This window comes from Sparus aurata, chromosome 2 (assembly GCF_900880675.1).
Source record: "Sparus aurata chromosome 2, fSpaAur1.1, whole genome shotgun sequence".
In the NCBI taxonomy this organism is placed as follows: domain Eukaryota; kingdom Metazoa; phylum Chordata; class Actinopteri; order Spariformes; family Sparidae; genus Sparus; species Sparus aurata.
In genome coordinates, this window is record NC_044188.1 from 7,873,099 (window position 1) to 7,897,928 (window position 24,830).

Here is a 24,830-nt window from a genome sequence, read left to right on the forward strand (position 1 = left end):
AGTACACTACAAAACACACTCCATACACTGTGAGGGGGAGACGTTGGAAACACACACATTCGATAAACAGCAGTCACTCTGCAGACCTCCACCTCCACATCGCTGCTGTCGGTTTCTGCTCCATCGCTCTGTTTAATCTACTCAATCATGAATTCAGACAGGGGGTCAGGTTCCGTCCTCCATAATGTCAGTGTTTCAAGGACTCCTGCCAACCCCCAGCCTGAAGATCGGTGTTTTAATAGAGATACAAATGTTCCTCAGATAATGTCACAGGTTGAAGAAATCTGAGACATCCAGGAGAGTCAGGAAACGAAAGCAGAGTTAAAGATGGAAGACATAAGAACAGCCAAAAACTGAACCATATTATTCATTTGCGGATTGACATTTAAAGTGGATTTAGTCAATTTATATTCTCTTCATGTTTATGTTGGCATCACCAACTGTAATCACAAAAACAAACCATGCCTCATGTGTTTTACTGTAATATGCAGTATTAACTGGAAACAGAACAGTTCTAAACTGTGAAAGTGAACAGTAAAATTCTGTCAGCTTCCTGTAATTTACCCTAAAGTTGTAGTTTGCAGTAAAATACCATAATATTTTAGATTTTCAAACAGTTTACCATAAACAGGTGTATACCTTATGTATAGGTTTGATATACCGTAATATCTTAAATCATCAATACATTGTTGCCAAATCGTTTACGGCAAAATTCCTTAAATGATGCAGATTTTTTTGTTTCACAGTGCCGACACTGATTCTGTTTAGAGAACAGGGACATGGATTTTTGCAGTGCCAGTGCAGTAGGAATGTGCACATTAGCTCCTCCACAGATATAAACGTACAGCGTGGCTTGTCCTGTTTCTGACATCCTGTTGTCGAAAAACAGCAGGATATTGTGTCATTGTTGAAAGAAATTACTGTCCACAGTCGGCATTGCAGTGCCTGGCAGCAGTACTGTGGACTGATGACAGGATTTCTGGCTTTCTGGGGGAATGGCATCCGTTGGAATAGTGCTGATATATGAGAGATTTGCTGCAGCTTTAAAAAAAAAAAGAGTGCTGTACAAGCTTCCCAACAATATGAAGTGCAAAAGTACAACTTAGCCGAACTGAAATCCCATGAAATAAAAGTCTTATATTTGTATTTTGTAGTTTTAATCATAGTAGAAATCCTCAGTTTGTGGGGCTGGAGCTAAAACAAGTATGAGCGAAAGTACATGTGATCCTTTTCTAATAACAGGAAGATCATTTTCGAGGAACACTTGAAGAGGGCCACTGAGTGAAAGCAATGACTACAGCACGGATCACAGTGTGCAGATCCTCTTCTTTTCATCTGAATTAAAGTTAGAGAATAGAAATTTTAATAACTGCCTTCATAAATCAGAAGAACAGCCCTCTGGTTTCCTGGATGAGGTCATCTCTCAGATAATCCGTGTGCAGGATGCTAACTGACCTTCTGTTTCGGGAGCTCCGTGTTAACTACAATTTTCTTTTTTTTTTCCTGTGAAAACGAGCTGTTCATTTCCCTCCTGTCAGAGTGATCAGTGCTCCCGCCCGTGTACAGCTGCTGGCTTTAACGAGGATTTCAAAAGGTCAAAGCTTTTACTTTCAAGCTACAGAACACAGCGAACACCGAGCTTCTTGTCGAGGACGTGGCGGTGCTCTTGATTCGGTTTTCAAGTGGATTAAATATTCTGGAAGGATGGAGCAGAAGGAGATGGATAGTAGCTGATACAAACCATGTAATTAACAAACTCTTTAACTGTAAAAGAAAACTGGGACTGGACTGTTTATAATTACAGGAACATCTTACAGACATTAAAAAAAAAATGGTGGCAATCCAGGCTCTCTAAACAAGAGAGTATAGAAATATATATTTATCAGATTGCAATAAAACACGATAGCTTAAAGGAGAACTTTGGTCGATTTAAACATGCAGCTTCATTGCTCAAGCTACCCTTGACTTGCCAGTACCGAAGACGCGAACACATTTGGTCCAGCCATTACAGAGCTCTGTGAACGGAGATTTAGCATTGAACGCACCAAAAGTTATGCAACATCAGCAGACACCTTACAACACAGCACTGTAGCGTGTATGACTCAAACTGAATAAAAAAGTAGTTAAAACAGTGTGTTTGTGCAAGCAGCTACTTACCTGTTTGTTGACATCCGCGTCTTCCGGTAGCTAGACCAAACTAGTATATCCATCGAGTGTGCACTTAACAGGCTTAACAGGCTATTGTAAGGCTCATGGCTCATGACAGGCTGTAACATTAACATGTACATTATGAACAGAAACACGAAAATGCTGGAATACGTTTCCGTCTCCGCCAGTGAGGGTGTAAGCGCATGCTCGACGGATTTACTAGTTTGGTCTAGCTACCGGAAGACGCGGATGTCAACAAACAGGTATGTGGCTGCTTGCACAAACACACTGTTTTAACTACTTTTTTATTCATTTTGAGTCATACACGCTACAGTGCTGTGTTGTAAGGTGTCTGCTGATGTTGCATAACTTTTGGTGTGAGATGTGGAGCATGTTAAGACGCTTAAAACACAGTCTAAAGTTCTGACCCCATGCTGTTAGCGTTCAATGCTAAATCTCCGTTCACGGAGCTCTGTAATGGCTGGACCAAATGTGTTCGCATCTTCGGTACTGGCAAGTCAAGGGTAGCTTGAGCAATGAAGCTGCATGTTTAAATCGACCGAAGTTCTCCTTTAAGGTTAAACAATTTGCAATGAGTCAAAATCCTTCCATCTACATGTTGGAAGGTAAACCCACTTTAAGCTCCTTTAAAACGGCCTCCACTCTTCCACAGGGCTATCACAGGGAGACCCGACTACACAGCTTTGACTTTTTTATCTATTGAAAGTCAAAGATGGGAGGCCACTTCTACATCTTGTTGATCGAGATCAAGATTAAACATGAGTTTGGTAATCCGTGAAATGGTTGTCCCACTTCTTTCATATCGCCCTCTTTAATCCTCCTTGCATCTCTTCTCTTCATAATTTGCCATAGACTCTTTACACAAACAAGTAATTCCCATGAATTATTCAGTTAAGCAAAAATCCCCTTGTGACATTTTATGCAAGACTCGTGTAATGCTAATAAGCAGGAATCATGACGACTTTATAACTTTCTGACTTGGCGTCACAGACACACTCAGAAATATGAGCTGGGTATTATATTATAGTTCATGGAGCTGTTGAAGTCTCACATTTAACGTCATCTTTCTGTCGTGTTTTTTTTCTTCTTCACGTCTTTATTAGTAATCCAACAGTTTAGCAGTTTCTTTACTTTATTTCCAAATCATGCAGGTCTTTTTGTTTCTCCAGTAAAATGACATTGTTCAGGCTGTAACAAGATTTCTGAAGCAACTACTTCTCGGTACATCCTTCACCTCATATAAGACTGCGATATACATTATTTCCTTGGCTTAGCACATCGGCATTGGATTCAGATCAAGGTCAGTGCCGTGTTAATAAACCCCCAGAGCATAGACAGGAAGCTGCGGACAGAAATACAATGGATACTGCAGTCTGAGTCATCAGGCGGCCTCGACAACACCAAGATGCAAGATGTAATTGAGTGTTTTTGTACCAAACATTAACTTTACCTCCATTGTTATCACAGTGACAAATCACTGCCTTCAGAGGGATAAGTATTCTCGTGAGCAGCTTGCAGTTTCTGGGTCAGTGCAGCGCTTTCAAAACCACCTGGAAGAAGGCCAGCTGAAAATTGCACAGCTGTCAAGAGGAGAGTGCTGCTAAAAGCTGTGTGAGTGAGCTCTGAGTCCCCCCCGACGGGAGATTTTTAAACGAATGGAAATACAAATAATGCAAAACAATGTGGTGGCAGTAAATACCACGTAGGCTGGTTGGAAGAACACCAGTTTAAAATACTGCCAAATGAGATAATGTGGCAGGGAAGTCTTAAAAAAAAACAAAAGATAAAGAAGAGGAGAGGTGATCAGGCATTGACAGCATCAGTGCAAGAAAAAAACCCAACAGACACACACAGAAAATTCTCCAGTGACTGCAGGACTCTTCACTGCAGAGCTACGGGTTTTATGGGTTTTGAGCCTCCACGGATCATTTCTACAACACACACTCGGTTCGAGAATGTTAAGTTTATGTGCAAGTTGGTGCTATTATTAAACATAAAACAGTTGAATTTGCATAATGTGGAGCAGGGAGCAGGAAAAGCTAACCCAGATCTGTCACATGAAGCTCCGCAGACAAATATTACCATGTCCCAAAATACACGGGGAGCAGCACGCGGCATGATCCCCACCATTAAGATTTCATCCAATGAGGAATTACAGACCCACTGGATCACATTTTTCAAGCTCCAGTGGAGGGGTGCTGAGTGGAAAAGAGTCTGAGGTCCAGAGAAGGATGATTCCCGTTTCTCTGACTGGAAGAGAAGAACACAGTGTCGACAGAACAGCCCCTCTGTGTGCCGCCTTAATGAACACCGCTGGGAATACAAAGGCAAAATGTGATTTCCTGCGAGACACGATAATGAGTGTTCTCAGACACAGACCTCGCCAGTGCTATCAGAGCAGGGCTTCAGCTGCGATAACGTCTGTATACATTATTTTCCCACTGGACTGTTTATGAATGTTTTGAACTGGCGCATTCGCCGTCTCTTCACTTTCACACTCGAGTCTATGATTTAAAGGTGCTCTGTGGAGTTTTTTTCACGCAGGCAAACAGAAGTCACGTTTTACATAGAGTGTTACTCAACAAAAACCTTTGAGCGCATCACCGAGGCGTCACAAATGTGAGCTACCGGCTGACTCATTGCTGCAAATGTTGGCTGTGAGCACCACCTGTAGATCAGTGCGATCCCGTGACATCACTGGAAGGAGTGTGTGTTTCCCCACCATCCACACAGAAATGCAGACAGGGACGTGAAAGACCCCGCAGTTCGCTTTTAAAGATCAAGTTTACAATCTCTCGAGTCTGCCTTAAAATGATAGTCACGTGCCCGTCCAGCCCAATCACCAGGATATGTTAGTGTTCAACATTTCTGCAAACCACCGACGCGTGCAAGGTTTGACATTTGTACCCAATGTGAAATATCACATTTACATTATGTGCTTATTATCCACCTTTCACATCTCAAGGTGGAGAGGATGTGGAGGCACAATAACAACACAACCAGGCTGCGAAATGTCCGGAGTCGAGTCACACCAGTTGACTCTCTTGAGGGACACCTGTGGACATTGCAAGCTGGAGAATTGATATTGGAAAGGTATTTCAAGCCAAACCTGATGTCTTCCTCACCCTAACCAAGTGTTTGTTGTGCATAAACCCAAACAGAGCATAGGCAAAGCTTTAGAATAAGACGTAGAAAATTCGAGCTTAACATAAAGTTGGAACATACAGAAACGTTCAGTTTTAACTTGACATATGTTCTGGTGATTGGGCCGGCCCATCTGAACAAACACAGATTCAGCTGGCTGCAGTCATTCCCTCTAGTATGTATGTGATGGGGGAACAAAATCCAATCCACAGGCCTCCCACTGTGCAAAAATGTTTTGAGACGACTATCTGTAGCTTAATTTAGGCTTTGGCTGTCTGAATTAGACAAATTAAGTGATTATCTCCCCAGGATACAGACTTTTTTGACCATGTAAAACTTTATGCTTCTGAAATGAAAACGCATAAGGAAGCTGCATTCATGTCAAAACAGGAAATGTCACAGCGGGTAAAACCTCTTTCAGTGCTCATGGGAACCTGTCAAGGATTGAAAGACACACAGAACTGTGTACTTGTCTTTCAAAAACTTAAAAACAGTCCAACTGATAAAATCGTGATATAAATCTTCTCTGACTCCACTGATATCTGATTAACAGATCCCCCCATCATAAGGAAACTATAGTCTCTCCCCTTACATAACTGCATATACTGTTTAATACATAACATACTCCTCTGAGTGGTGAGCTCAGTCATGTGAATTATATTGATGTTCACAACAGAAGAGATTGAGCTCTCTCTGGGGGGAACACAGTCTTGCAGGCATCAGCGGAAAACAACTCTTTGTATTAAAAAACAAGCATGTTGACGAAACTAGAGACGTAAATAAACTATGAATCTATTCCTTGATGTTGCACATCGCACAGAAAAAACACAAACTGCACAAGGACAAGTTTGAAATCTCAGTAATTTAATACAAAATGCAAAAATAGTGCAGACTTCCTTTCCTAGCAAAAATGTCTTAAGATGAAAATCTTGAAAAATATCTTCAGAAAAATACATTTCTCCTCTCATTGTATACATTTACACTTTACAAAATATATTAAAAATCAAGTAAGAACAGCCGCTAACAATATTTACACCCTTACAAAAATGTTCTTCGAGGCAGATCACTTGGCTGACTATGTAGATGTCTAATGAAAATCTTGGTTATTCCGCCTCATATGCGGCTGCTCTGGTCTACGTCTGTGGTTCACGTGAAGCGGCTCCTGTGAAGTCATGACGATGTCGATGGATATGGGAAACGAAAAATTATCCATCATATGTGCGATCTTCTCCAGCGGCACGCCGTGCTTGTTCCTCCTGGGGGGGGGGAATTAAGTGGTGTCATAACGCAATTTTCTATACGCTTTTCCAAGTTTGCGCTGGCTTGTAAACATAGTATCATAATTTAGAAATCTTACTTCTCAAGCTCATAAGGATCAAACTTCCAGCTGGTGTCCGGCTCACAAAAGTCCACTTTGTACCCTCTCTCCAACGCCTGTTTCAAAGGTTACACATTTTTATTAGAATCTGTCTGTTGATTGGTACACTGTAACTTAACACTCAATTATATGTACATTCCAATACCCACCATTTTGACATATGGCTTCATTTCCCAGGCTTGGAGGTTTGTATTATCAATAATAATGGGAGATCGGCCGTCGTGCATCGCATCTTTAGCTGGACGAGGATTAAACACACAACAAAGGTTGAAATAATAAAGAAAACATAAAATGAAAAGAAACAAACACCTCAACAGATCAGACACACTAACGGTTTGTGACAGAGATGCCTTTTTACAATGATACGGTGACAACAATCTCTTAACAAACTGGCTACCCTCTGACAATGATCTAGCCCAAATTTCTGGACTTCCAGTGTAGCCAGCGCATATCTGGTTATATTCAGCCTCACAGCCAACAGTCTAATTAGCAGCTTAAGAAGTGCGAAACAACATTTTAGCTTATTTCTTTAAACAGACATTGTTATATAAAAAGTAAATAAAAAGATGAATCATCATCAAATGATTGTCAATGGGCCCCTAGCTTACATTTAGCCAATGTGTTCTGTTGTACTCTCTGCACAGACTATTCGGTTTCTTAAGATTAAGGAGCTAATACCTCTGCTCTGGTTCCATTCATGTGCCGCTCCCAGAAGGCCTACTTCATAGCGGTAACCATCTCTGTAAGCAAAGTAGTCGTCTGTGCTCAGTATTAGCCCACTGGGACCAGTGGAGAGCAGCTCCCTGTGCGAAAGATTGGACACAAATGTACGATGAATATTACATTTTCAACTATTACATTTCTCAACAGCTGTTTCTATAATTGATTAATTACTTTTATTCATTATTTTTAAAGCTGGCTTTTCACCATTGTCTGATATTTTAAATACCCAACAGCTAATCAAATGACAGATGAATAGACAGGGAAAATAATCTTTTGTTGCAGAACTGCACTTTTTCACAATTTCACACATAGACGTACCTGGCGAGTGTTGATTTCCCAGATCCTGGTAACCCCCTCATCAAGATCAGCACCAATGAAGAGCGGTGTACATCGGGGTTATCAGGTCGCTGGCAGGGATTCTCCCACTGCTCATTTTCTGGGTCATATCTCTGGTGCCTGTCGTAATCTTCGCCCGACTGACACCGTTCTTCTCCTCCGTCTCTCGACCATCCAATATTTTCACGATCTGAGTGTGCATCATGGGTGCGAACCCGTTCATCTTTGTCAAAGTGGTGTGCAGAATCTCTATGAAAGTCCGGAGGGGGGCGACTGCATACATTCGGAGGTGGGAAGTTTGGAAATGCTGGAAAGTGCGGCTCCTCTTGATACTGGTTTGTCAAGCTCGAACCACTCCAGTTTTGATTCACGTGTGACGGTAGGTTTGGTGGGTGTGGATTTGGGAAAGCAGGTGGGGGCGGTGGGGGGAGGAATGGTGGTCTTTGAAATCTTGGATTTTGCGGTCCGTTCAGTGTTTGAGGATGATGCCACTGGTTCTGAGTAGGAGCAGCTCTACCAGAGCTCAGCTCCATGCCTGGCCTCGGTCTTCTGGGGTTGTATGGCTCATTTTGATACCAGTGCTGCCTGGATGGCTGTCTCTGCCCACTGCTTCTCTGGTAGCCATCTGTTTCCACAGATTGAACGAGTTTCGCCTCGCTTACATCCTGAGATATCTTTTCTTTTCTGGTAGGTTTTTTGAGAGGTACTGGTGGTTGAGGAGAAGCTGCATCGGGTGTGTCGATCTTCTCAAGCTCTTTGTAAAACTCACTCAGTGTGTCTTCAATGTCAGACTTGACTTTGGCTGTTGGTGGAGGAAACGCTGGACCGATGAAGGTGTAGCTGGTGAGTCCCACCTCCTTCGACACACGCCGCCTCACATTTAGTTCAGCAGTCATGAATGTAGTTTTCCTACCAGCAGAGTCCTCCTCCGTTGTTTCACACACACCCGCACCAGGGTTTTTTGTGCCATGAGAGGATTTAGTATGAGACATCTGCATTAAAACACATTGAAACACGGTTAATACACCGGGGGATCAAAAACCATTACATTTTGAAGAAGTAGTTAGTCTCGTTATTTTCATTTTTAAAGTCTTGGTGCCGTGGATTCAGCCAGTAGATAAGTAAGTAGACATATATGTAACATTCATACAGTTTTATGATTGTTTGAAACTACAGTTCTGTTCATAAACTGAAGCTAAAACCGAAACACGCTATCTATTAGCTAGTGTCACCTCTCTCACTGTAGCGTTACAGATTTTAAAAACTCTTACGATTACATTTTACCGCCTTATCGCGAAATGCGCACAGTAAATGTCGCTATTTGTGTTTGCTCACCGTAAACAATCAGGACACATAACTTAATGACAGAAATATTAATAAAAAATGAACAAAACACGCGGTTCACAATCTCCAATCTGCCAGTTTCTTGTGTTTACGGAAGTGACGACATTCTTCTTCTTCGTCTCGTCGTTAGCGGCCGAGGAAGCAGCAGATGAGCACGTGAGCGCCCCCAACCGGAACGCTTCACCTGCTGTTGGAACAAAATGACTGTTTGTTTTAAGATAAAAGTCTTGGTGCTAATCTACCATGTAAAGTGAGTTCAAGTGATTATGAGGAACCTTTAAGTGTTTATGAAACAGTCATGTGATTCCTCTGATGATTTCAAATGACTTGGAACAGCGAAGGAGACCAGCAGCTAAGAGCAGCTACACTTACCAGCAGTTAGCGGTTACTCCGGTGATATGCTGACAAATTTGACAGAGGGACAATTCTTACATGTTGCACCTTTAAGTCATTTTAAATGCGAAACTTTATAAAGACCAACCAAATGTTTATAGATGAACTCCACAATATTTAACCACCATTTACAAAGTATTAACATCAGCTCCAACCTAACAGTAAATAATTGCTTAATAAATGGATTATAAAGCATTTAATTGTTGACAGTGGAATAACTAATTACAGTTTATTAACCAATGTATTAACCTTTGGTCACTTGTAGACAACGTTAGCATCAAAATGGAGAATCCTGTTTTTATGTTTGTAAAAGAAGTTCATAATAAGTATTTTAAGAACTTTAACATTTTGTTTTAAAAATAACTATGATAAGCTGCAGTTTGTTCAATATAGTAAAATCCTGTACAGTATATGTATATTTAAGAATTCACAGAAAACAACTTCCTTCTCCCCAATCAGTCCTCAAATATTTGTCCTCAACACAACACCAATAGACAAAAACAGTGTGCTGCAGTGTGCTGCATACTAATCTAGATCAGTATGAAGAAGTTTTACAGTTGAAGTGCTTATACATTTTAATGAGTCCAGTGAGATGACAAAAACAACCACAGAATATGTGCCATGTGCAGCTTTTAGCCTTTGCATGCACTCATTTATACAGTTTGTTTTTAAAGCTGTCACATCATCACACAGTCTTATGCCTCTACTTCAAATCACCAACAAGCAATGCCTGAGTGTCAATCATCGCCAGCTCCTCGTCATTCACCCATTCCTCCTCCACAGGTGAACTAACAGCTTTGCGAGCTGGAGTCTGTACAGTTTTTAAAGTGCTGGGTGTCCCAGACCTCCGAGGTGGGACAAATGTCTTATTTACACACGGAGAAGCCACAGAGCCCAGATTGGAGAGAGGCGGTGGAGATGGGATGCGAGACAGATAGTCCAGAGCTCTCCTCCTCTTCAGGCTGCTCGGGTCTTTCTCTGTTGAACAGTTCTGTGCAGGAGAGTTCCTGCTGAGAGGCGTGAATGATCCAAAGCTTCTGACTGGCTGCTGAGACATCACCTGCATCAAGAGGACACATTTTTTTTTGTTTTTAGTCATCATGAAGTGGTTATACAAGCACATGTATGGAACAGTAATAGACATTCACTCACACTCATCTTTGTGTCTTGTCTTCTGTCCGTTGTTGGAGCTGACGCTGGTGTACGTGTTTGCAGAGCTGGAGAGGAGACGGAGCTCAGCCCATCACATTTGATTAAATGTGAAAGCGTCTCCTCAGCAGTTTGAGAAAAGTTTGCCTGACCCTGAAAGCATGATAAAAAGTTATTGGTAAAAACATCCGCAAACACTGTTTTTTAAGCCTGTCAGCAGCTTTTCAGTTTAGGATTTCAGCACTGTACCTGGATCAGGTTTCTGAGTTGGCTGAGTGATTCCTGTAGATGAACTTCCTTGGGGTTTGTAGAGAAGACAGTCAGATCTCCAGCGAACACAACAGGAGTGGGAGACGTGGACTGACCTCTCAGCTGCAGGTTGCTCAGAGCCAACAGGACACGTGGTTTTACCACATCTTCCAAGCCAGCCTGAGCCAAGCTGCCGAAGCAGCGCACTTTGATGAAGTTCAGGTTCCCATCAGCCAAATAAAACGCAGGAGAGAAACCTGTGTGCAAGAACATAAATAACCATTTAGTAAATAATATAGTCCTGGAGGAAACAGTTGGGCAAATAAAATAAATCACCTACCCTGTCCATCTATGATACTGATGACATATCCTGTGAGATCAACCTCTCCACACAGCGGCTGGAAGTCTGTGTTTTGAAGATCCACAAAACGGGTCGAGAACCTCGGCTGAAAATGTGTTAATAACCATTCCTGAGAAGCCTGAAAGACAACACAAGTATTATAAATTATTTAATCATCTTTTTGAATACTATATGTTCAGTTGAATGTGCACACTGAGCATGTTCCTTGTTTCGAACTCCAACCTGTAGGTCCTGAAACTGTGTTTTCTTTGTCCCAGTAAGCTGAACAGATGTGCTGCCAACAGGTTTCTTTCCTTCAGAAGCCGTGAGGTTATACACTTTGTATCGACAGCCTTCCTTCAGCAAAGACTGAAGATCCGAGGGAGGTCGCCAAAGATTCAACTGGTAAACTAAAACAACAAAAACATAATGTTGAATCAGCATCTGAATACCCAATCGTACATACATTAAAGTAACCATAATGCATCCGAAATGAATGAAAATGAAGACGCACCACTGCCATGTTGATCCGTGGTGTCAGCAATGCAGAGTCTCCACACAGGTGTCACATCTCGCTTTGGACAGCTACCTTCGCGGTCCTCTGCGCTTTCTAAAGCTCGTCGGTAGCGATCCTGCAGCTCAGCTTGCTTCTTCTCCATCAGAGAACGCCTGTACGAATGTAGAGTCTGCAACTGCTGTTCGCTCAAATGAGCCTTGGACATGAGAGTAAAACAGATGTGCAATTAGAGCTCTATTCATAAGGAGAAATGAAGACAATCATCTGTGAAGTAAATTTCACCTCCAGGTAAGACGGGTCATGCCCCACTGCTTCATAAAGCTCCTCCCCATCCTGGAGACCTGCAATATCCTGACGACTCATTGTCCGTCTCCTACGCTGAGGTTGCTTATTACCTGGGGAAGACAATTTATTAACACCTATCGCATTTTAACCTGTACTTTTTTTCATCATGCTGCAATCACGATTCCTACCGTTCTCCTCCTTTTCAAATTCAGCTTGAACTTTGGCAAACAGGCTCTCCATAGCTTTTTGCTTGTGGCTGTTGTATCGTCTCGCCTCCTTCTCCTCTGCACGAACAGAACGAAACACAACACCTCCGTCCGGTTTCCTCTCCATCCACTGGAAAATGAGGCAAGCATATTAATATAAATATTAATTCCTAGGAGAAACTGTTTAATTATATGAAGGTAAGACTGGACGCACCTGTATGGGGTAGCTTCTCAGTATGACAATGTCCACACATCCCACTGGTCCTCCATTGCTGTACAAAGAGGAAACAGGAAGCAAGAATGGCCTTGGATCTCTGTGAAATCCCAGCTTGGCGTCCCATCGTGCAGGTCTGCTGCTATTGGCGCAAATCTAAAACACAAACAATTAATAAGCCAACTTGTTATTTGGTTGTGGAAAGATAGCATAACTTGCAGCTTCCCTGTCTAAGTACCTTTAACATGAGGGAATCAGGTGCCTCCAGAGGGGAGCAAGCATCTTGTGATCCCACCAGCTGAGCCCCACTGATGATCAACTTTCCACCAACAGCCAGTCGACCTTTTTGAAGCATGGCAGTCAAAGGTTCATCCAGCTGGGTTTTAATGCCATACCATCCATCTGTCAGCCAAACAACCCCAGATTGGTTTTCTACCTTGGCGTCGCCACTTGGAGTCTCAACACCACTTTGTCTTTTTGTGGAGTTACCACCGGAGACGACCCCGCAAACACAGAGGACCAGGGTTTTGGCCGCTGTGTCGTCCTTTTCCATGATCTTTCTCAGAGCTGGCCTGCGGCTGTGGTCCACCTCTACATCGTATCTAATACACACACAATATCATCAATACCTTAGAGAGAAAGTGTTTAAATAAAGAAATAGAGAAAGTGCTTAAAATATTTGAACATGAAATTAAAACGTACATTGTTATGTCTGCCGTGAGATACCTCTCACGGTAGACCTAACAATGAAAGTTTTAATTTCATGTTCAAATATTTTAAGCACAAACAGGTAATGTGGGATCATGGGAGTTCTTGTCTTCAATGTTTAACATGCACCATAGCTGATTAAATCTTAGTGACTCAGGCACTAATCTACACATCCCAGGTAATGTTTTAAAGTCTCAAGTTACAATTAGTTACATTTGACAACTTCAATCCTCATTTTGACTCTCCCGGGAGTTATAGCGGCAGGTGATTTAAAAAAAATAAAATTATATATAAATAAAAACCTGTTAATCTGGTGATTTTTTTTTTTATTTAATGCTTGTAAAATGTCATTTTCTGTGCTACAAGAAGCCATGAAATCGTACACAAAATCCCTGTAGACAATGTGTTAATGATCTATAATAAGCTATAATCTTTTGTACCTGTACTTCAGCTGTAGGAGAACCTGCTCTGGGGTGAGACAGAGGCTGCCCATTGTTTCTGGAAATGATCTCTCCATGGCGGCCTGCTTCCATACAATCCATCTGTAGTGATTGTACACCCATTCCTCACTGATGAGTTTAGGATCCACACCGGGGGTGTCACATAATGCACTGTGGACAGACAGGACAATCATCAAAGTGAGCCTGAAGTCTGCATTTGCATACAACAAGACACACCTGGTCTCTCAAACACTACAACAGAGAGATTCACTTGACAAATCCCACTTTAAACTCAATACCTGTAAAACTCTTCTTTCCCTGCAGTGCCATCATTACTGGGGATCAGCCATCCTCCATCAGCGAGCTGAACACCACCTCCATCTATAAATGCCTCCTGTTTGACAAACTGCTTTAAACTGAAGCGAAAACATTCTGCAGTGTCACTGGTGATCTCACACACATGCTGATGAAGTCCTCTGCTATACAGCTGGAAAAACAAGAATGTGAACATGTCAACAAAGCTGTTTACATGACACCGATTTCAGTTTGAACTAAATATGAGAAAAAACACTGACAACAGTTCCAGCCTTGCCTGTTTTTGGGTGTATCTAGCAGGGGGCTTCCTGTTTACTGCAGCCTTTAATCGGATCCTCGGCACTCCGGAGGTTTTGGTTAGAAACAAACTGCCTGGCAAAGGCCGAATGGTCTGGCGCTTCTTCTTCCTGAGCCTCATGTCTTGCATATCTCGTGCCAGCTCCACGTTATGAAGATTCTGGAACATGTCTGTAGACCGTAAACACATCATTATTTAACCTTAGTTGTGCAGAGTAATACAGTGATACTGACTTCATCCAAAAATGTTACTGCACCTTGGCTTTGGGGCAGTTTGTCCTCCAAGAGTGAGGCCTCTGTGGAAGACTCCTCAGATTCACAGCCAACGGGCAGGCTTTGATTATCGATCAGGTTATCTTTTGTAGTGTCAGCCAAGGTCACCATCTGAAGGTCTTCTTTGCTTTTATTGTCAGTTACACTCAGTTGTGTGTTCTTCGTGGGTGGTACATAAGTGTTGTTCTTAAAGGGCATTACAAAGAGATGGTGCTGTTTATCCTCCTCCTGTGGTTTAGAGGTGCTCTCTTGGACAATAGTTCTTTGTTTTTTGAATGGAGGAACAAATGCAGGTGTTCTTACATTGTCCTTGAGCACTGTATGACTGAGGCTCTCCGATTTTACATTCTTGAGGAACGGGGGAACAAACATGGACATCTTGGAATGGGCTGATATGCTGTCTCCTGGAGTTGAGTGTTGTGTTGGTGTTGTCTTTTGCAATCTGGTTTCTACATAGTTTGTTCCACTCCTGTAAGATGTAGACAGACATCACAGAGGGATGATTATCTCGGCCAGCTGCCTGAAAACATGTGCAACGATTCAAAGGTGACCTACCTGTGTGGCCTTGTGATGTTTGGATGCATAGAGCCACTGTACTTGAAAACTCTCCTGTCTTTCATCACACCTTAATTAAGAAAAGAAATACAGATCAGCAGTTATTTAATTTAGAAGACAAAATAGGATTTATTTAGATCATTTGTTAGAGTAATTTACCAATTGGACTGCTTTTTTGCGGCTCGAGCGTTGAACCTCTTGGACCATCAACAGTCCTATCAAATTCTTCGAGCAAACGTCTCTTCAGGGGAGGCTGACCTGGAATATTTTAAAACAGTAAGGCAAACAGTGGCCAAAGTGGCAAGTCGTGCAGTGAAATAAGTCTATTCTTCAAACAACTCAGATTCAATAAGATCTGAAAACATTGAGGTAATTTGTGTAGCGTCAACAAAAACTTACAGTATTATAGTATGTAAATGTAACATAATTACATAGACACTAACCGGTCATATCTGGATCCTCTACCAGTCTTTTCCCCTTTCCTTTTTGTTCCTCTACAGATCCATCAAAGGATTTCGGGTTATCTTGCAGTGGCACATTTACTGAAGTCATCGAGAGTTTTTGTTCAGATAGATTTTCATCCTCTAACAATGCTTTGGTGCAGTCCAGAGCTTCCTGGGCAAGAAACCTCCGCTGGGTTTCAGTGCAGCCAGTGAGATTAAGTGAGTGACAGTACAGAACTGAAGACTCTTCTGTCTGTTTGCCCTCACTGCTGCTTGTCTGATTTATTTCCCGGTCCAACATGATTGCCATTTCTGCTTGAGGGCTGTCATGGAGGTTTCCTTCTTTAACCTTAGATGCATCTGTAGGTGCCTTGGCTTTGATTAAAATGTTACCAAGTGCACTGGATTTTTGAAAAGTTTCAATTTCAGGGTCAAACTGTTGCAAAGAGGATAAAAATGTTACTTCCTCGGGGGCACTGTCCTTCGTAGGAATGTCTTTGTCACTGGCTGTGGGGAAACTTGAAGTTCTTCTCACATCATTCACAATTGATTTGTGGCTGCCATGTGGACTTAAATCATGACACTCCTCATCGGCAAGGTCGTTCAAGAGGTTCTTTGCTTTCAACAGATTTTTCTGTGAAACAGAGACTTTTGCTCCACCTGCAGTTGAGAAACCACAATGAGTTTTTTCTTTATCATTTAGAGCGTCTTTCTGTTCACTGTTCCTTGTTCGTGAAACAGTTGGGATCTCTGCGCTGGAACTGATGTCATCGAAGAGCGCTTTTGCTTTCTCGAAGGCCTCAGTTGAAATTGCCACTGGCTTACCGCTGGCTGCAAGAAATCCATGGTTCCTGGGTGTTGGACCAGGAACTGGCATCTTGGAGCATGTTGGTTTTACATCAATTTTATCCTGAACTCCTTCACATTCGCTGAACAGAGTTTTTGCTTTCTTGAGAGCTGCAGATGAAATAGCAACTCCTTTGCCACTGGCTGTCTGAAATCCACCATTCTGTGATGGCACAGTTTTTAGTTCTGGGGTCAGCCATTTGTTTGTCTCCTCAAATGTAGCATTTTCATTAAACTGAGACTTTGCTTTTGTCAATGCGTCATGCGACACAGATGCGTTTTTCCCACTGGCTGTTATGCCGTCTCTACTGTCCATAATGTCACCGTCCATAAAGAGAGCATCTGCTTCTTGCATTGCTGTTGCTGAAATAGAACCATCAAATTCTTTCAAAAGGTTCTTTGCTCTCAACAGATTTCCTGGTGAAACATGGACTTTGGCTCCCCCCGCAGTCGAGAAACCACAATATATTTTTTCCTTGTTTTCAGCCTCGTCTTGTTTCTTGTCACCATTCCTCAAGTTTGAAACATCTGGGCTCTCTGCACTAGAACTGATGTCACCAAAGAGCGCTTTTGCCTTCTCAAGGGCCTCAGATGAAAATGCCACTGGTTTACCGCTGGCTGCAACAAATCCATGACTCCCACCTGATGGACCAGGTACTGTCATCTTGGAGCATGTTGGTTGTACACTAATGTTATCCTCAACTCCTTCACATACACTAAGCAGAGTTTTTGCTTTCTTTAGGGCTGCAGATGAAACAACAACTCCTTTGCCACTAGCTGTCTGAAATCCACCATTCTGTTGTGGCAAACTGTCTACTTTCTGTTTCAGAGGTTTGTTTGTGTCCTCAATTGTTGTATTTTCATTAAACAAAGACTTTGCTTTTGTCATTGCATCATCTGAAATAGACACCTTTTTACCGCTGGCTGTACAGAATCCACCAATGTTGCTCAATTCACTGTTTGCAGCGCAACTACTGTTTTTTGATGTTTGGCACAATGGAGGGTGCATTGAAATTAAAGGTGGATTGCCATGTAAAGCTGCTGCATTGGTAGAATCGAGCGAAATATGCACTTTTGTTCCCCCTGCGTTTGAGAAACCAGAATGTATTTTCTCCATATGTTTATCCTTGTCTTGTCTCTTTTCACTGTTCCTTGTATGTGAAACAGCTGGGGTCTCTGCACTGGAATTGATGTCACCGAAGAGCGCTTTTGCCTTCTCAAGGGCCTCAGATGAAAATGCCACTGGTTTACCGCTGGCTGCAAGAAATCCACAATTCCTGGGTGTTGGACCGGGAACTGGCATCCCGGAATGTGATGGTTTTACACCTATTTTATCATCAACTTCACCACATTCACTCAACATAATTTTTGCTCTTTTGAGAGCTGTGGATGAAATAGTGAATCCTTTGCCACTAGCTGTCTGAAATCCACCATTTTTGGGAGGTGAACCCTGAATTTGATTGACACGGTGACCTGTTTCCAAAGCACCATCCTTTTGTTTCCGTTGAGTGTTTGTGTCCTGAAGTGTATCGATATCATTCAAAAGACACTCTGCTTTCTTCAGCGCATCAGCTGAAACCAATACTTTCTCCCCACGGGCTGTACTAAATCCAACACTGGCACTCAATTCATTGACGACAGAAGAGCCAACATTCTTTGATGTTTTAAAAGAGAGAGATGAAAGTCCCTTTGCAGTCGAAGATGGGTTTCCATGGAAAGAAGCTGCGCTCGTTAAAGCCACTGTACTCTTCAAACCAAAATTGTGAATCTCCACTTTATGTTGTTCAACGTCTGTGTGACGTGCAGTTGGCCCTGCATTCACATCTTCAACTTCATTGATTGGTTCTTTAGAAAAGTTTGCTTTCATCCCTTGAACATTTTTAAATTTCTGGAGGTTTTTCTTATGACTGACGCTAACACCGACTCCAGACAAAGGTTCTGTGCCTTTTCTATGTTGTACGGACACGCCAGCGCTAGTATCCATCACGTCACAGTCTTTGAAGAAAGCATTGGCCTCTTGAATGGCTTTTGTTGAAATAGAAATCCCTTTCCCGCTGGCCATCTGGAAACCACTTTGACACTTGGCTGTGTCCACTTTGCTGTTGTTTGGACATTCTGTAGCATCTTCATCTCTAATGCCAGTGACCTGTCTGTCTGAGCAGGTTATATGTCCTCCATCTTGTTTATGAGACAAAACACTAGCAGTGTGTTTGTCCATTTTGCAGTTGCGCTCTGTTTTAGCATTAGTTTCACTACTTTGCTTGTCTGGGAATTTTTCATTTATCATTAGATTCTCCTCTAAATCTGCAAACAAAGCTTTCGCTTTGCTCAGACACTTCTTTGAAACCCTCAAAACATTTCCTCCTGCAGTCTTAAATCCCACACCAAGCATCAAATAATTATTTTTCTCCAGCTTGCTTGTTTCAGTGTGGCCAGCTCTGTAAAGATTTTTGTTTTCGTCTGACATTACACTCAAACTGCCTTCAGAGATCTGCTTTGAAGAGGAAGACGCATCTTCAGCTGAGGAATTTTCTTTTTTCATTTCATTTGACAAGGACAAACCTGTGGATTTACTTGTGGCAGTGGATGTTTCACCATCTGAAACTTTTGTCATTTTGTCATGCACTCTCAGGTGCTTTTCAAGATCTGAATTGAAACTGTCATCAAAATCTATACCTGTGAGAAAATCAGGGTCAAGTTCCTTGTCAACCTTTTGGTGGGATGTGACATTATCCTGTTTTAGCTCTCCTGTTTTAAACTGTGTAAACTCAAACTGGCTATCGGCTTCTTCCAGGAGAGTGCACAGCTCCGTCACATCAGCTTTCTGTGAAGCTGTTAACTGGCAACTGCTGTCCACGCTTTTTTCATTTGAAGAGGGAGGCTGGTTTGAGTTGAAGGTTGCGTCTTTGACTGATCCATGATTAATGCCAAGTTCATGTATAGTGTCATGGGGACATCTGATGTGCTGATCACTTAAAATCCTTTCCCCTTCCGTCTCCTCAAAAAGATGCTTGGCTCTCTCCAGGTTGGCTGAGGAGATCTCTATGCCCTTATTTGAAGCGGTTTTAAATCCTGATGCATTGACGGTAGACAGAGAAACTGTTGTTTTCTTTGGCAGACTGCCATGAAGTTGACCATAAAGTGGAATGCAATTAGTGTTATCAACAGTTCCTTTTGCACTGCTCGATAGTCGATTTGATGTACTCTCCATGTGCAACTCACTCTCTCTGCCAGGGTCAAGTGTCTTGCTTCCCTCTATCCTGCTGGGCATATCGGCATCAGTTCCAGCTTCTTGTAAATCATCATCCAATTGTGTTTTTCTGCTTCCTTTACTTGTAGATGTAAAAGTACTCCTTTGGATATGAGTTTTACAGCCTGTCCATTGCTGACTGTGCCCATTGTTCTCCGAGTTGGGAACAGCGAAGGATGATGCAGTCACATGAATGGTATCTGCTACAGCAGACTGGAATCCACTGTCACCTATTGTGCCTTCATTGATGGAGTAATTTTGATTAGTCGTAGCAACAGATCTTCTGTTACTGACATCACCATAGTCATGGGCAAGATTTGCTTGCCCTGCTTTCTGATTAGCTTGTTTCATGGCTGACAGGCAAGCTGATGGAGAGAAGCCATTTCGAGGAGTATCCTTTGCCACTCGACTCAGTGTAACCGGCTCTGGCATTTGACTGAAGTCTTGTGCAAAATCTCTGGAAAGCTGCGATATGTCAAGGTCCTGGAGTTTTGCTTGTACAGAGGGAGGTAGATTTTCTTCAGTCAGATTTCCCTGTTTTTGCATCTCATTCTTGTTGATGCTGCAACACTCTTCTTCATCTGGGGCCCTCACCACCTGCTTCATAATCATGTTTTGACCTGGAATAAAGCATGATGATGAAAAAATAAAAATTACAGTTGTTGCAGAAAAGGGTCATGTTAAAACATTAGATATTGTAGAAATGTTACACTTTGCATGCATATCAAGTTTTACCTGAATCTGGAATCCCAGGTGACGAGTCCATCTTCTGAGACTGTTTTTCTATTCCTTGAACTTGCAGTTTTGAAGTCTTAATAGTATAAACAAATTTCCTCTTTTTCTTAGTAAATCCAGAGTCTGTGATTTTCATATGTGGCCTTCTTTGTTGCCCAGAATCAAAGTCACGCTGCAGTTGCTCTGTTGAAATACTGTTTTCCACATGAATAGCAGGACCATTATCAGGGCAAGAGGAATCCGCAGTACAAGGAGGAATATCAGAAAAACTCAATGGAGACCACTGGGTGTTTCCCACATCTCCCGTTTTCACGGGTGGAGGTGAGAGATGTCTGCCAGAGTCCTGATCAGATGTTTTCTGTTCACTGGACGCAGCGTTGTTTATTGCTGAGATGTCCGCAGAGCTGGATCCGTGTTCTTTTGTGGGTATTATTTGCTTTCTTTTGATTCTATCGGTTTTCACTTTTCTCAGTGTTGAACTGCTGTTGGTGAAAAATATAGAGAGAACATCTTCAGCTCCATCAAGAACACTTGCTACGGTGCTGCGAATTTCTCCCTCTTCTATAGCATCTGGTAGCTTTGGTCTCCAAACTCCCTCAATTTGATTCAGAGAACTCTGGGGTGAGACGAGGGACTCTGGATTCTGACCGGCCACAGGGGACACAACACCTGTTGATTACAGACAAGCAATCAGTATTTTGCATTATCAACCCAAAACCTTGTGCAATAAAATGTACATCTATTTGAATGCATATTGTGTAATTCAGATTCATAGCTACTGTAAAATCTGTAAAAACTGTTAAGGAAAAAACACAGTACCTTTGTGAGCAGTTGACATGTCACTACGTTTGGGTGACACCGCTCCAACTCTGGATGCATTTGAAAGAGAAGGAAAAAGCTTCCGAACCAACTAAGAAAGATAGGACAGAAAAAGAGTTTCATGTTATGTTTACTGTAATGGCACACTTCCACTGCTGTACACCAGAAGGAAATGTAAACTGGGAACAAGATCTAAATCCTCCCCCTTTGGATGACACTTTGAAACCTCATCCCTGATCTACTACATGATGTCTACAGCTACTCTGATTCACATGCTTCAGATGTGCCTTGATCTGCACAATTTACTCTTTACATCTATGTGCATTGCTTATAACACAAGGATGTAAAAAAACCTGTCAAAGGCATTTTTAGTGTAAAAACCAAAGAATGCTGCCTGGTCAACAACTACTTACAAGTCTGTTGCATCTACTATATTATTTAGAAAAATACAAAACCCTTTTCTCAGAGTACTCACGACAACATTCTGCACATCTGCAGACACACTCAGTGGGCAGGGACTCTCATCAGGTTTAGCTATAAAAATTGAGAGGACACACTCATTATTTAACAAATCACATATATAATTTTCACAAACAACCAACTGTGTCATTCACTTACTTAAAATCAGAGTGGATGGTATTGCAGGTGGAGTATTCAGAGAACTGGTCCACGAGATATCAGGATGAATCTGTGCGCCGAGACTTTCAGATATATGCTTAGCATGGCTGACCTGTTTCATTCAAAAATAAAATATCATCCATTGCCTCACATTCAAATACTGGAATCTTCAGACAGAAAAATATCATAAACTGTTGCGCTTTAATATACTTACTGGGGATCTTTGTGGGCTACCAAGCAGATCTGTACAGATAACAACAGCAAACAAACAAATAAACCAGTGAGGATAAATTATTTCTTAAAAATATAATTTAAACAGATAAAATATTTTGCAGCTCACCAAAACTGTCCTCATTCTGATGCTGGACACTTCCATGTTTTGCACCTTGGAAGCTAAAAAAGAACAAGAGAGACATCAAAACTGTCACCTGCTGGGACAACACAAATAACTACAAAATTAACTTTAAATAGCTCCAAATTAATGTATGGGAATAGATTTTAGCTGTGAACCTATTAGTCTCTTTTCAAGGCATAGTTATAAACATCAAGATTATATTGAAACTGAGTGTTTTTGTTGTTGTTGCTGCTTTAACTGAGAAGCTTTTTGCGATGCCTAATAACAAACACTATTCCTACTGATGACAAAAAACGTGCAAAAAATGAATTTGGAATATAAAAAAAAATTATAATTTCTCTTTTAAAAAACCAGTGTAGATAGTTTTAGAGTTGCACTCACCCTTCTTTTGACATCCCAAACAAACACGGACTCTGTGTTGCTGTCCATGGCAATGTTTCTTTTTCTAGGATGTGCCACAGAGAATTGAGATATGAGAAGGTTAACATTTTTTACAACAATGAACATACACTTTCATTAGCTTATATGACTACATAAACACATTAACACTCAAGCTTTAATCAAACTTTACCATGTCCAGCAGTGAACGAATTTTCATCCTCAGTTTCAGGTGACCCAACTCGACTGTGTCTGAAGACTTTGGGGGTTGAAAACAGCTGACTCTCCGCTGCGCTTTTGTCAAAAGGTGCTTTGAAATTCCCCTCTTGGTTAGCACACAGCTCATCTTGATCAAAGACATTTCCCTCACTGCTTAAAGTTTGAGCTGTCAGCCTCTCAAACCAGTCAGGGTCCAGTGGCCCCAGCTCTAAATCGGGACATGAAAAACGATTTGTAGATCAGTAATGTGTGCACAACCTCCAACATACAGACAATTGTGTTTTCTTTGTAGACTACTGGTTCTGAGCTCAAGAAGCTGGACACAAAATAATCTATTCCAAAAGTCCTACAACATTAACAATATTTGTGCACCTTATAATGTTCATCTTACCTTTCCAGATGTCATCTTTGAATGTGTCGTACATGTTTTGGGAGGGCAAATCCATCCAAAACGACTTGTGTAAACCCTAAAGTTTGCTGTGTGGCACACCTGAGAAGACAACATTTCCTATTTTGTTATGACTTCATATAAGGAGCTGAGATTTGTCGAAGCTAGTGAGCCTTAAGACGACTGATTATGACACATCATTCCTCAGCCACCCTACTGCCACTTCCGACCACAGGTTTTGTAGCTAGCGGCTACATTAGCTTATGTGAAGGTTAGATAGCGTGATAGTTACACTGCTTTTGACGAATTGTCGAGATGGCATCTTTAGCTAACGTTCAAATTCACAGTTAGAGTTGACAACGTTTAGAAAACACATCAATTCCGATTAACTGTCACTGACTGCAACACAAAGATAACTATGATTTACCATGGCGGCGTGCGAGAGTGTAGACGTGTAGTGTCATGTCGTGATGAAACTCTTGCTAACGACGTTAATGATAAACAACAACATAAACTGTGTATAACTACGACTGAACTAAGTTGCTAACTAGCTAACTCTACTTCAGCCCTGCGACGAAAACAAACCTCGCGCGCCTTGTAGCGGAAACCCAGCACGACTTCAAAATAAGAGTCCTGTTGTAAGTAACCAGCCGTGGTTCGCGTTTGCTTGGTCAAATCTATCACTCTGGGTCAAATCAGCCGCACCTTTTTTTCAGTGCGCAAATGCACTGCCATTTGCGGTCATCGTAATAAAACATACGATACATTATGTTGTCCCCGGTAATAAACTGAAGGTATCACGTAGGTATCCTTCCGGATTTCAAAGTAAAGGACGTTGAGAGAGAGAGAGAGAGAGAGAGAGAGAGAGAGAGAGAGAGAGAGAGAGAGAACATTATTTCCATAGGTAGTCCAAGATTCATACACTAGTGAACTATGTACTTCCTAGACTACTTGCATGCATAACCGTGTTTACCGTGTACTTTTCGAGAAATACTTTGTCAAAATCCTTAACAAAGAACAAGATTAAGTATATTTCGCCAGGCTCTGATGTGGAATAAAAAAACACATTTTCAATATGTAGTCCAAGATTCATATACCGCTGAACTAAGTACTTCCTGGACTACTTATATTCATAATATGAAGTACGTTTTACTGCGTAGTTTGAGTTATACTTTATCAAAATCCTTACCAGAGTACAAAAATAATCATCTTCGTCCAACTTTGACGTGGAAGAAAACATGTATTTTCCAAGTCGTTAATATACTGCTGAACTTGTATTTCCTTTTACTGTGAATTGTTTGACTAATCCTGTGCCAAATAGAATATAAAAAGAATAAGTATATTTCGCCTAACTTCGATGTGGAATAAAAAAAACGTACTTTACATAAGTAGTAAAAATGTATTATTATTATTTTGATAAAATATTACTCGAAAAGTGCACAGAAGTAAAAGTATTTCATATTATGCATGCGACTAGTCTAGGAAGTACTAAGTTCAGTAGTGTATGAATCTTGGAGTACTTGTGGAAAATGCGTTTTTTATTCTACATCAAAGTTGGGCGAAATATATGTAATCTTGTTCTCTGTTAAGGATTTTGACGCACTATTACTCTAAAAGTACACAGTAAATGTACCTCATATTATGCATGTAAGTAGTCTAGCAAGTACTTAGTTCAGGTATATGAATCTTGGACCACTTATGGAAAATACGTTTTTTATTGCACATCAATGTTGGGTGAAATTGA

At 41.5% G+C, this 24,830-nt stretch overlaps 2 protein-coding genes across 2 annotated transcripts; both read right to left on the reverse strand.

Annotated features, from left to right (window-relative positions):
- Positions 1 to 6,156: 6,156 nt before the first annotated feature.
- n4bp2l2 (NEDD4 binding protein 2-like 2) lies at positions 6,157 to 9,235 on the reverse strand. Its single transcript, XM_030439285.1, has 6 exons — positions 9,086 to 9,235; positions 7,733 to 8,742; positions 7,370 to 7,494; positions 6,841 to 6,929; positions 6,671 to 6,747; positions 6,157 to 6,569 (listed from the first exon to the last, which is right to left on the reverse strand). Exons 2-6 carry the CDS (start codon positions 8,740 to 8,742, stop codon positions 6,401 to 6,403), a joined length of 1,470 nt encoding a protein of 489 aa, XP_030295145.1. The 5' UTR covers positions 9,086 to 9,235; the 3' UTR covers positions 6,157 to 6,400.
- A 433-nt stretch (positions 9,236 to 9,668) lies between these two features.
- Positions 9,669 to 23,678, reverse strand: brca2 (BRCA2 DNA repair associated). The gene is made up of 27 exons (XM_030407652.1): positions 23,514 to 23,678; positions 23,090 to 23,188; positions 22,673 to 22,906; positions 22,483 to 22,546; positions 22,087 to 22,139; positions 21,961 to 21,989; positions 21,747 to 21,858; positions 21,604 to 21,662; positions 21,129 to 21,219; positions 20,310 to 20,978; positions 15,479 to 20,194; positions 15,195 to 15,293; positions 15,036 to 15,105; positions 14,465 to 14,949; positions 14,188 to 14,378; positions 13,895 to 14,082; positions 13,596 to 13,766; positions 12,686 to 13,049; positions 12,448 to 12,603; positions 12,216 to 12,363; positions 12,025 to 12,137; positions 11,740 to 11,938; positions 11,469 to 11,635; positions 11,226 to 11,364; positions 10,886 to 11,142; positions 10,640 to 10,789; positions 9,669 to 10,547 (listed from the first exon to the last, which is right to left on the reverse strand). The coding sequence occupies exons 2-27, from the start codon at positions 23,142 to 23,144 to the stop codon at positions 10,191 to 10,193; spliced, it is 9,336 nt and encodes a 3,111-aa protein (XP_030263512.1). The 5' UTR covers positions 23,145 to 23,188; positions 23,514 to 23,678; the 3' UTR covers positions 9,669 to 10,190.
- Between the last annotated feature and the right edge of the window lie 1,152 nt (positions 23,679 to 24,830).

Bases quoted from the DNA above. Each gene is read 5' to 3' on its own strand.
- n4bp2l2 (XM_030439285.1), bottom strand. From the start codon at position 8,742: ATGTCTCATACTAAATCCTCTCATGGCACAAAAAACCCTGGTGCGGGT. The intron at 6,930-7,369 runs GTATTAGCTCCT...ATCCTCGTCCAG, and splicing joins TGAATGGAACCAGAGCAGAG to CTAAAGATGCGATGCACGAC. The intron at 6,570-6,670 runs GTAAGATTTCTA...CCCCCCCCCCAG, and splicing joins GATCCTTATGAGCTTGAGAA to GAGGAACAAGCACGGCGTGC.
- brca2 (XM_030407652.1), bottom strand. From the start codon at position 23,144: ATGGATTTGCCCTCCCAAAACATGTACGACACATTCAAAGATGACATC. The intron at 21,859-21,960 runs GTAAGTATATTA...TGAATGAAACAG, and splicing joins GTAGCCCACAAAGATCCCCA to GTCAGCCATGCTAAGCATAT. The intron at 21,220-21,603 runs GTGAGTACTCTG...TATCTTTCTTAG, and splicing joins CAGATGTGCAGAATGTTGTC to TTGGTTCGGAAGCTTTTTCC.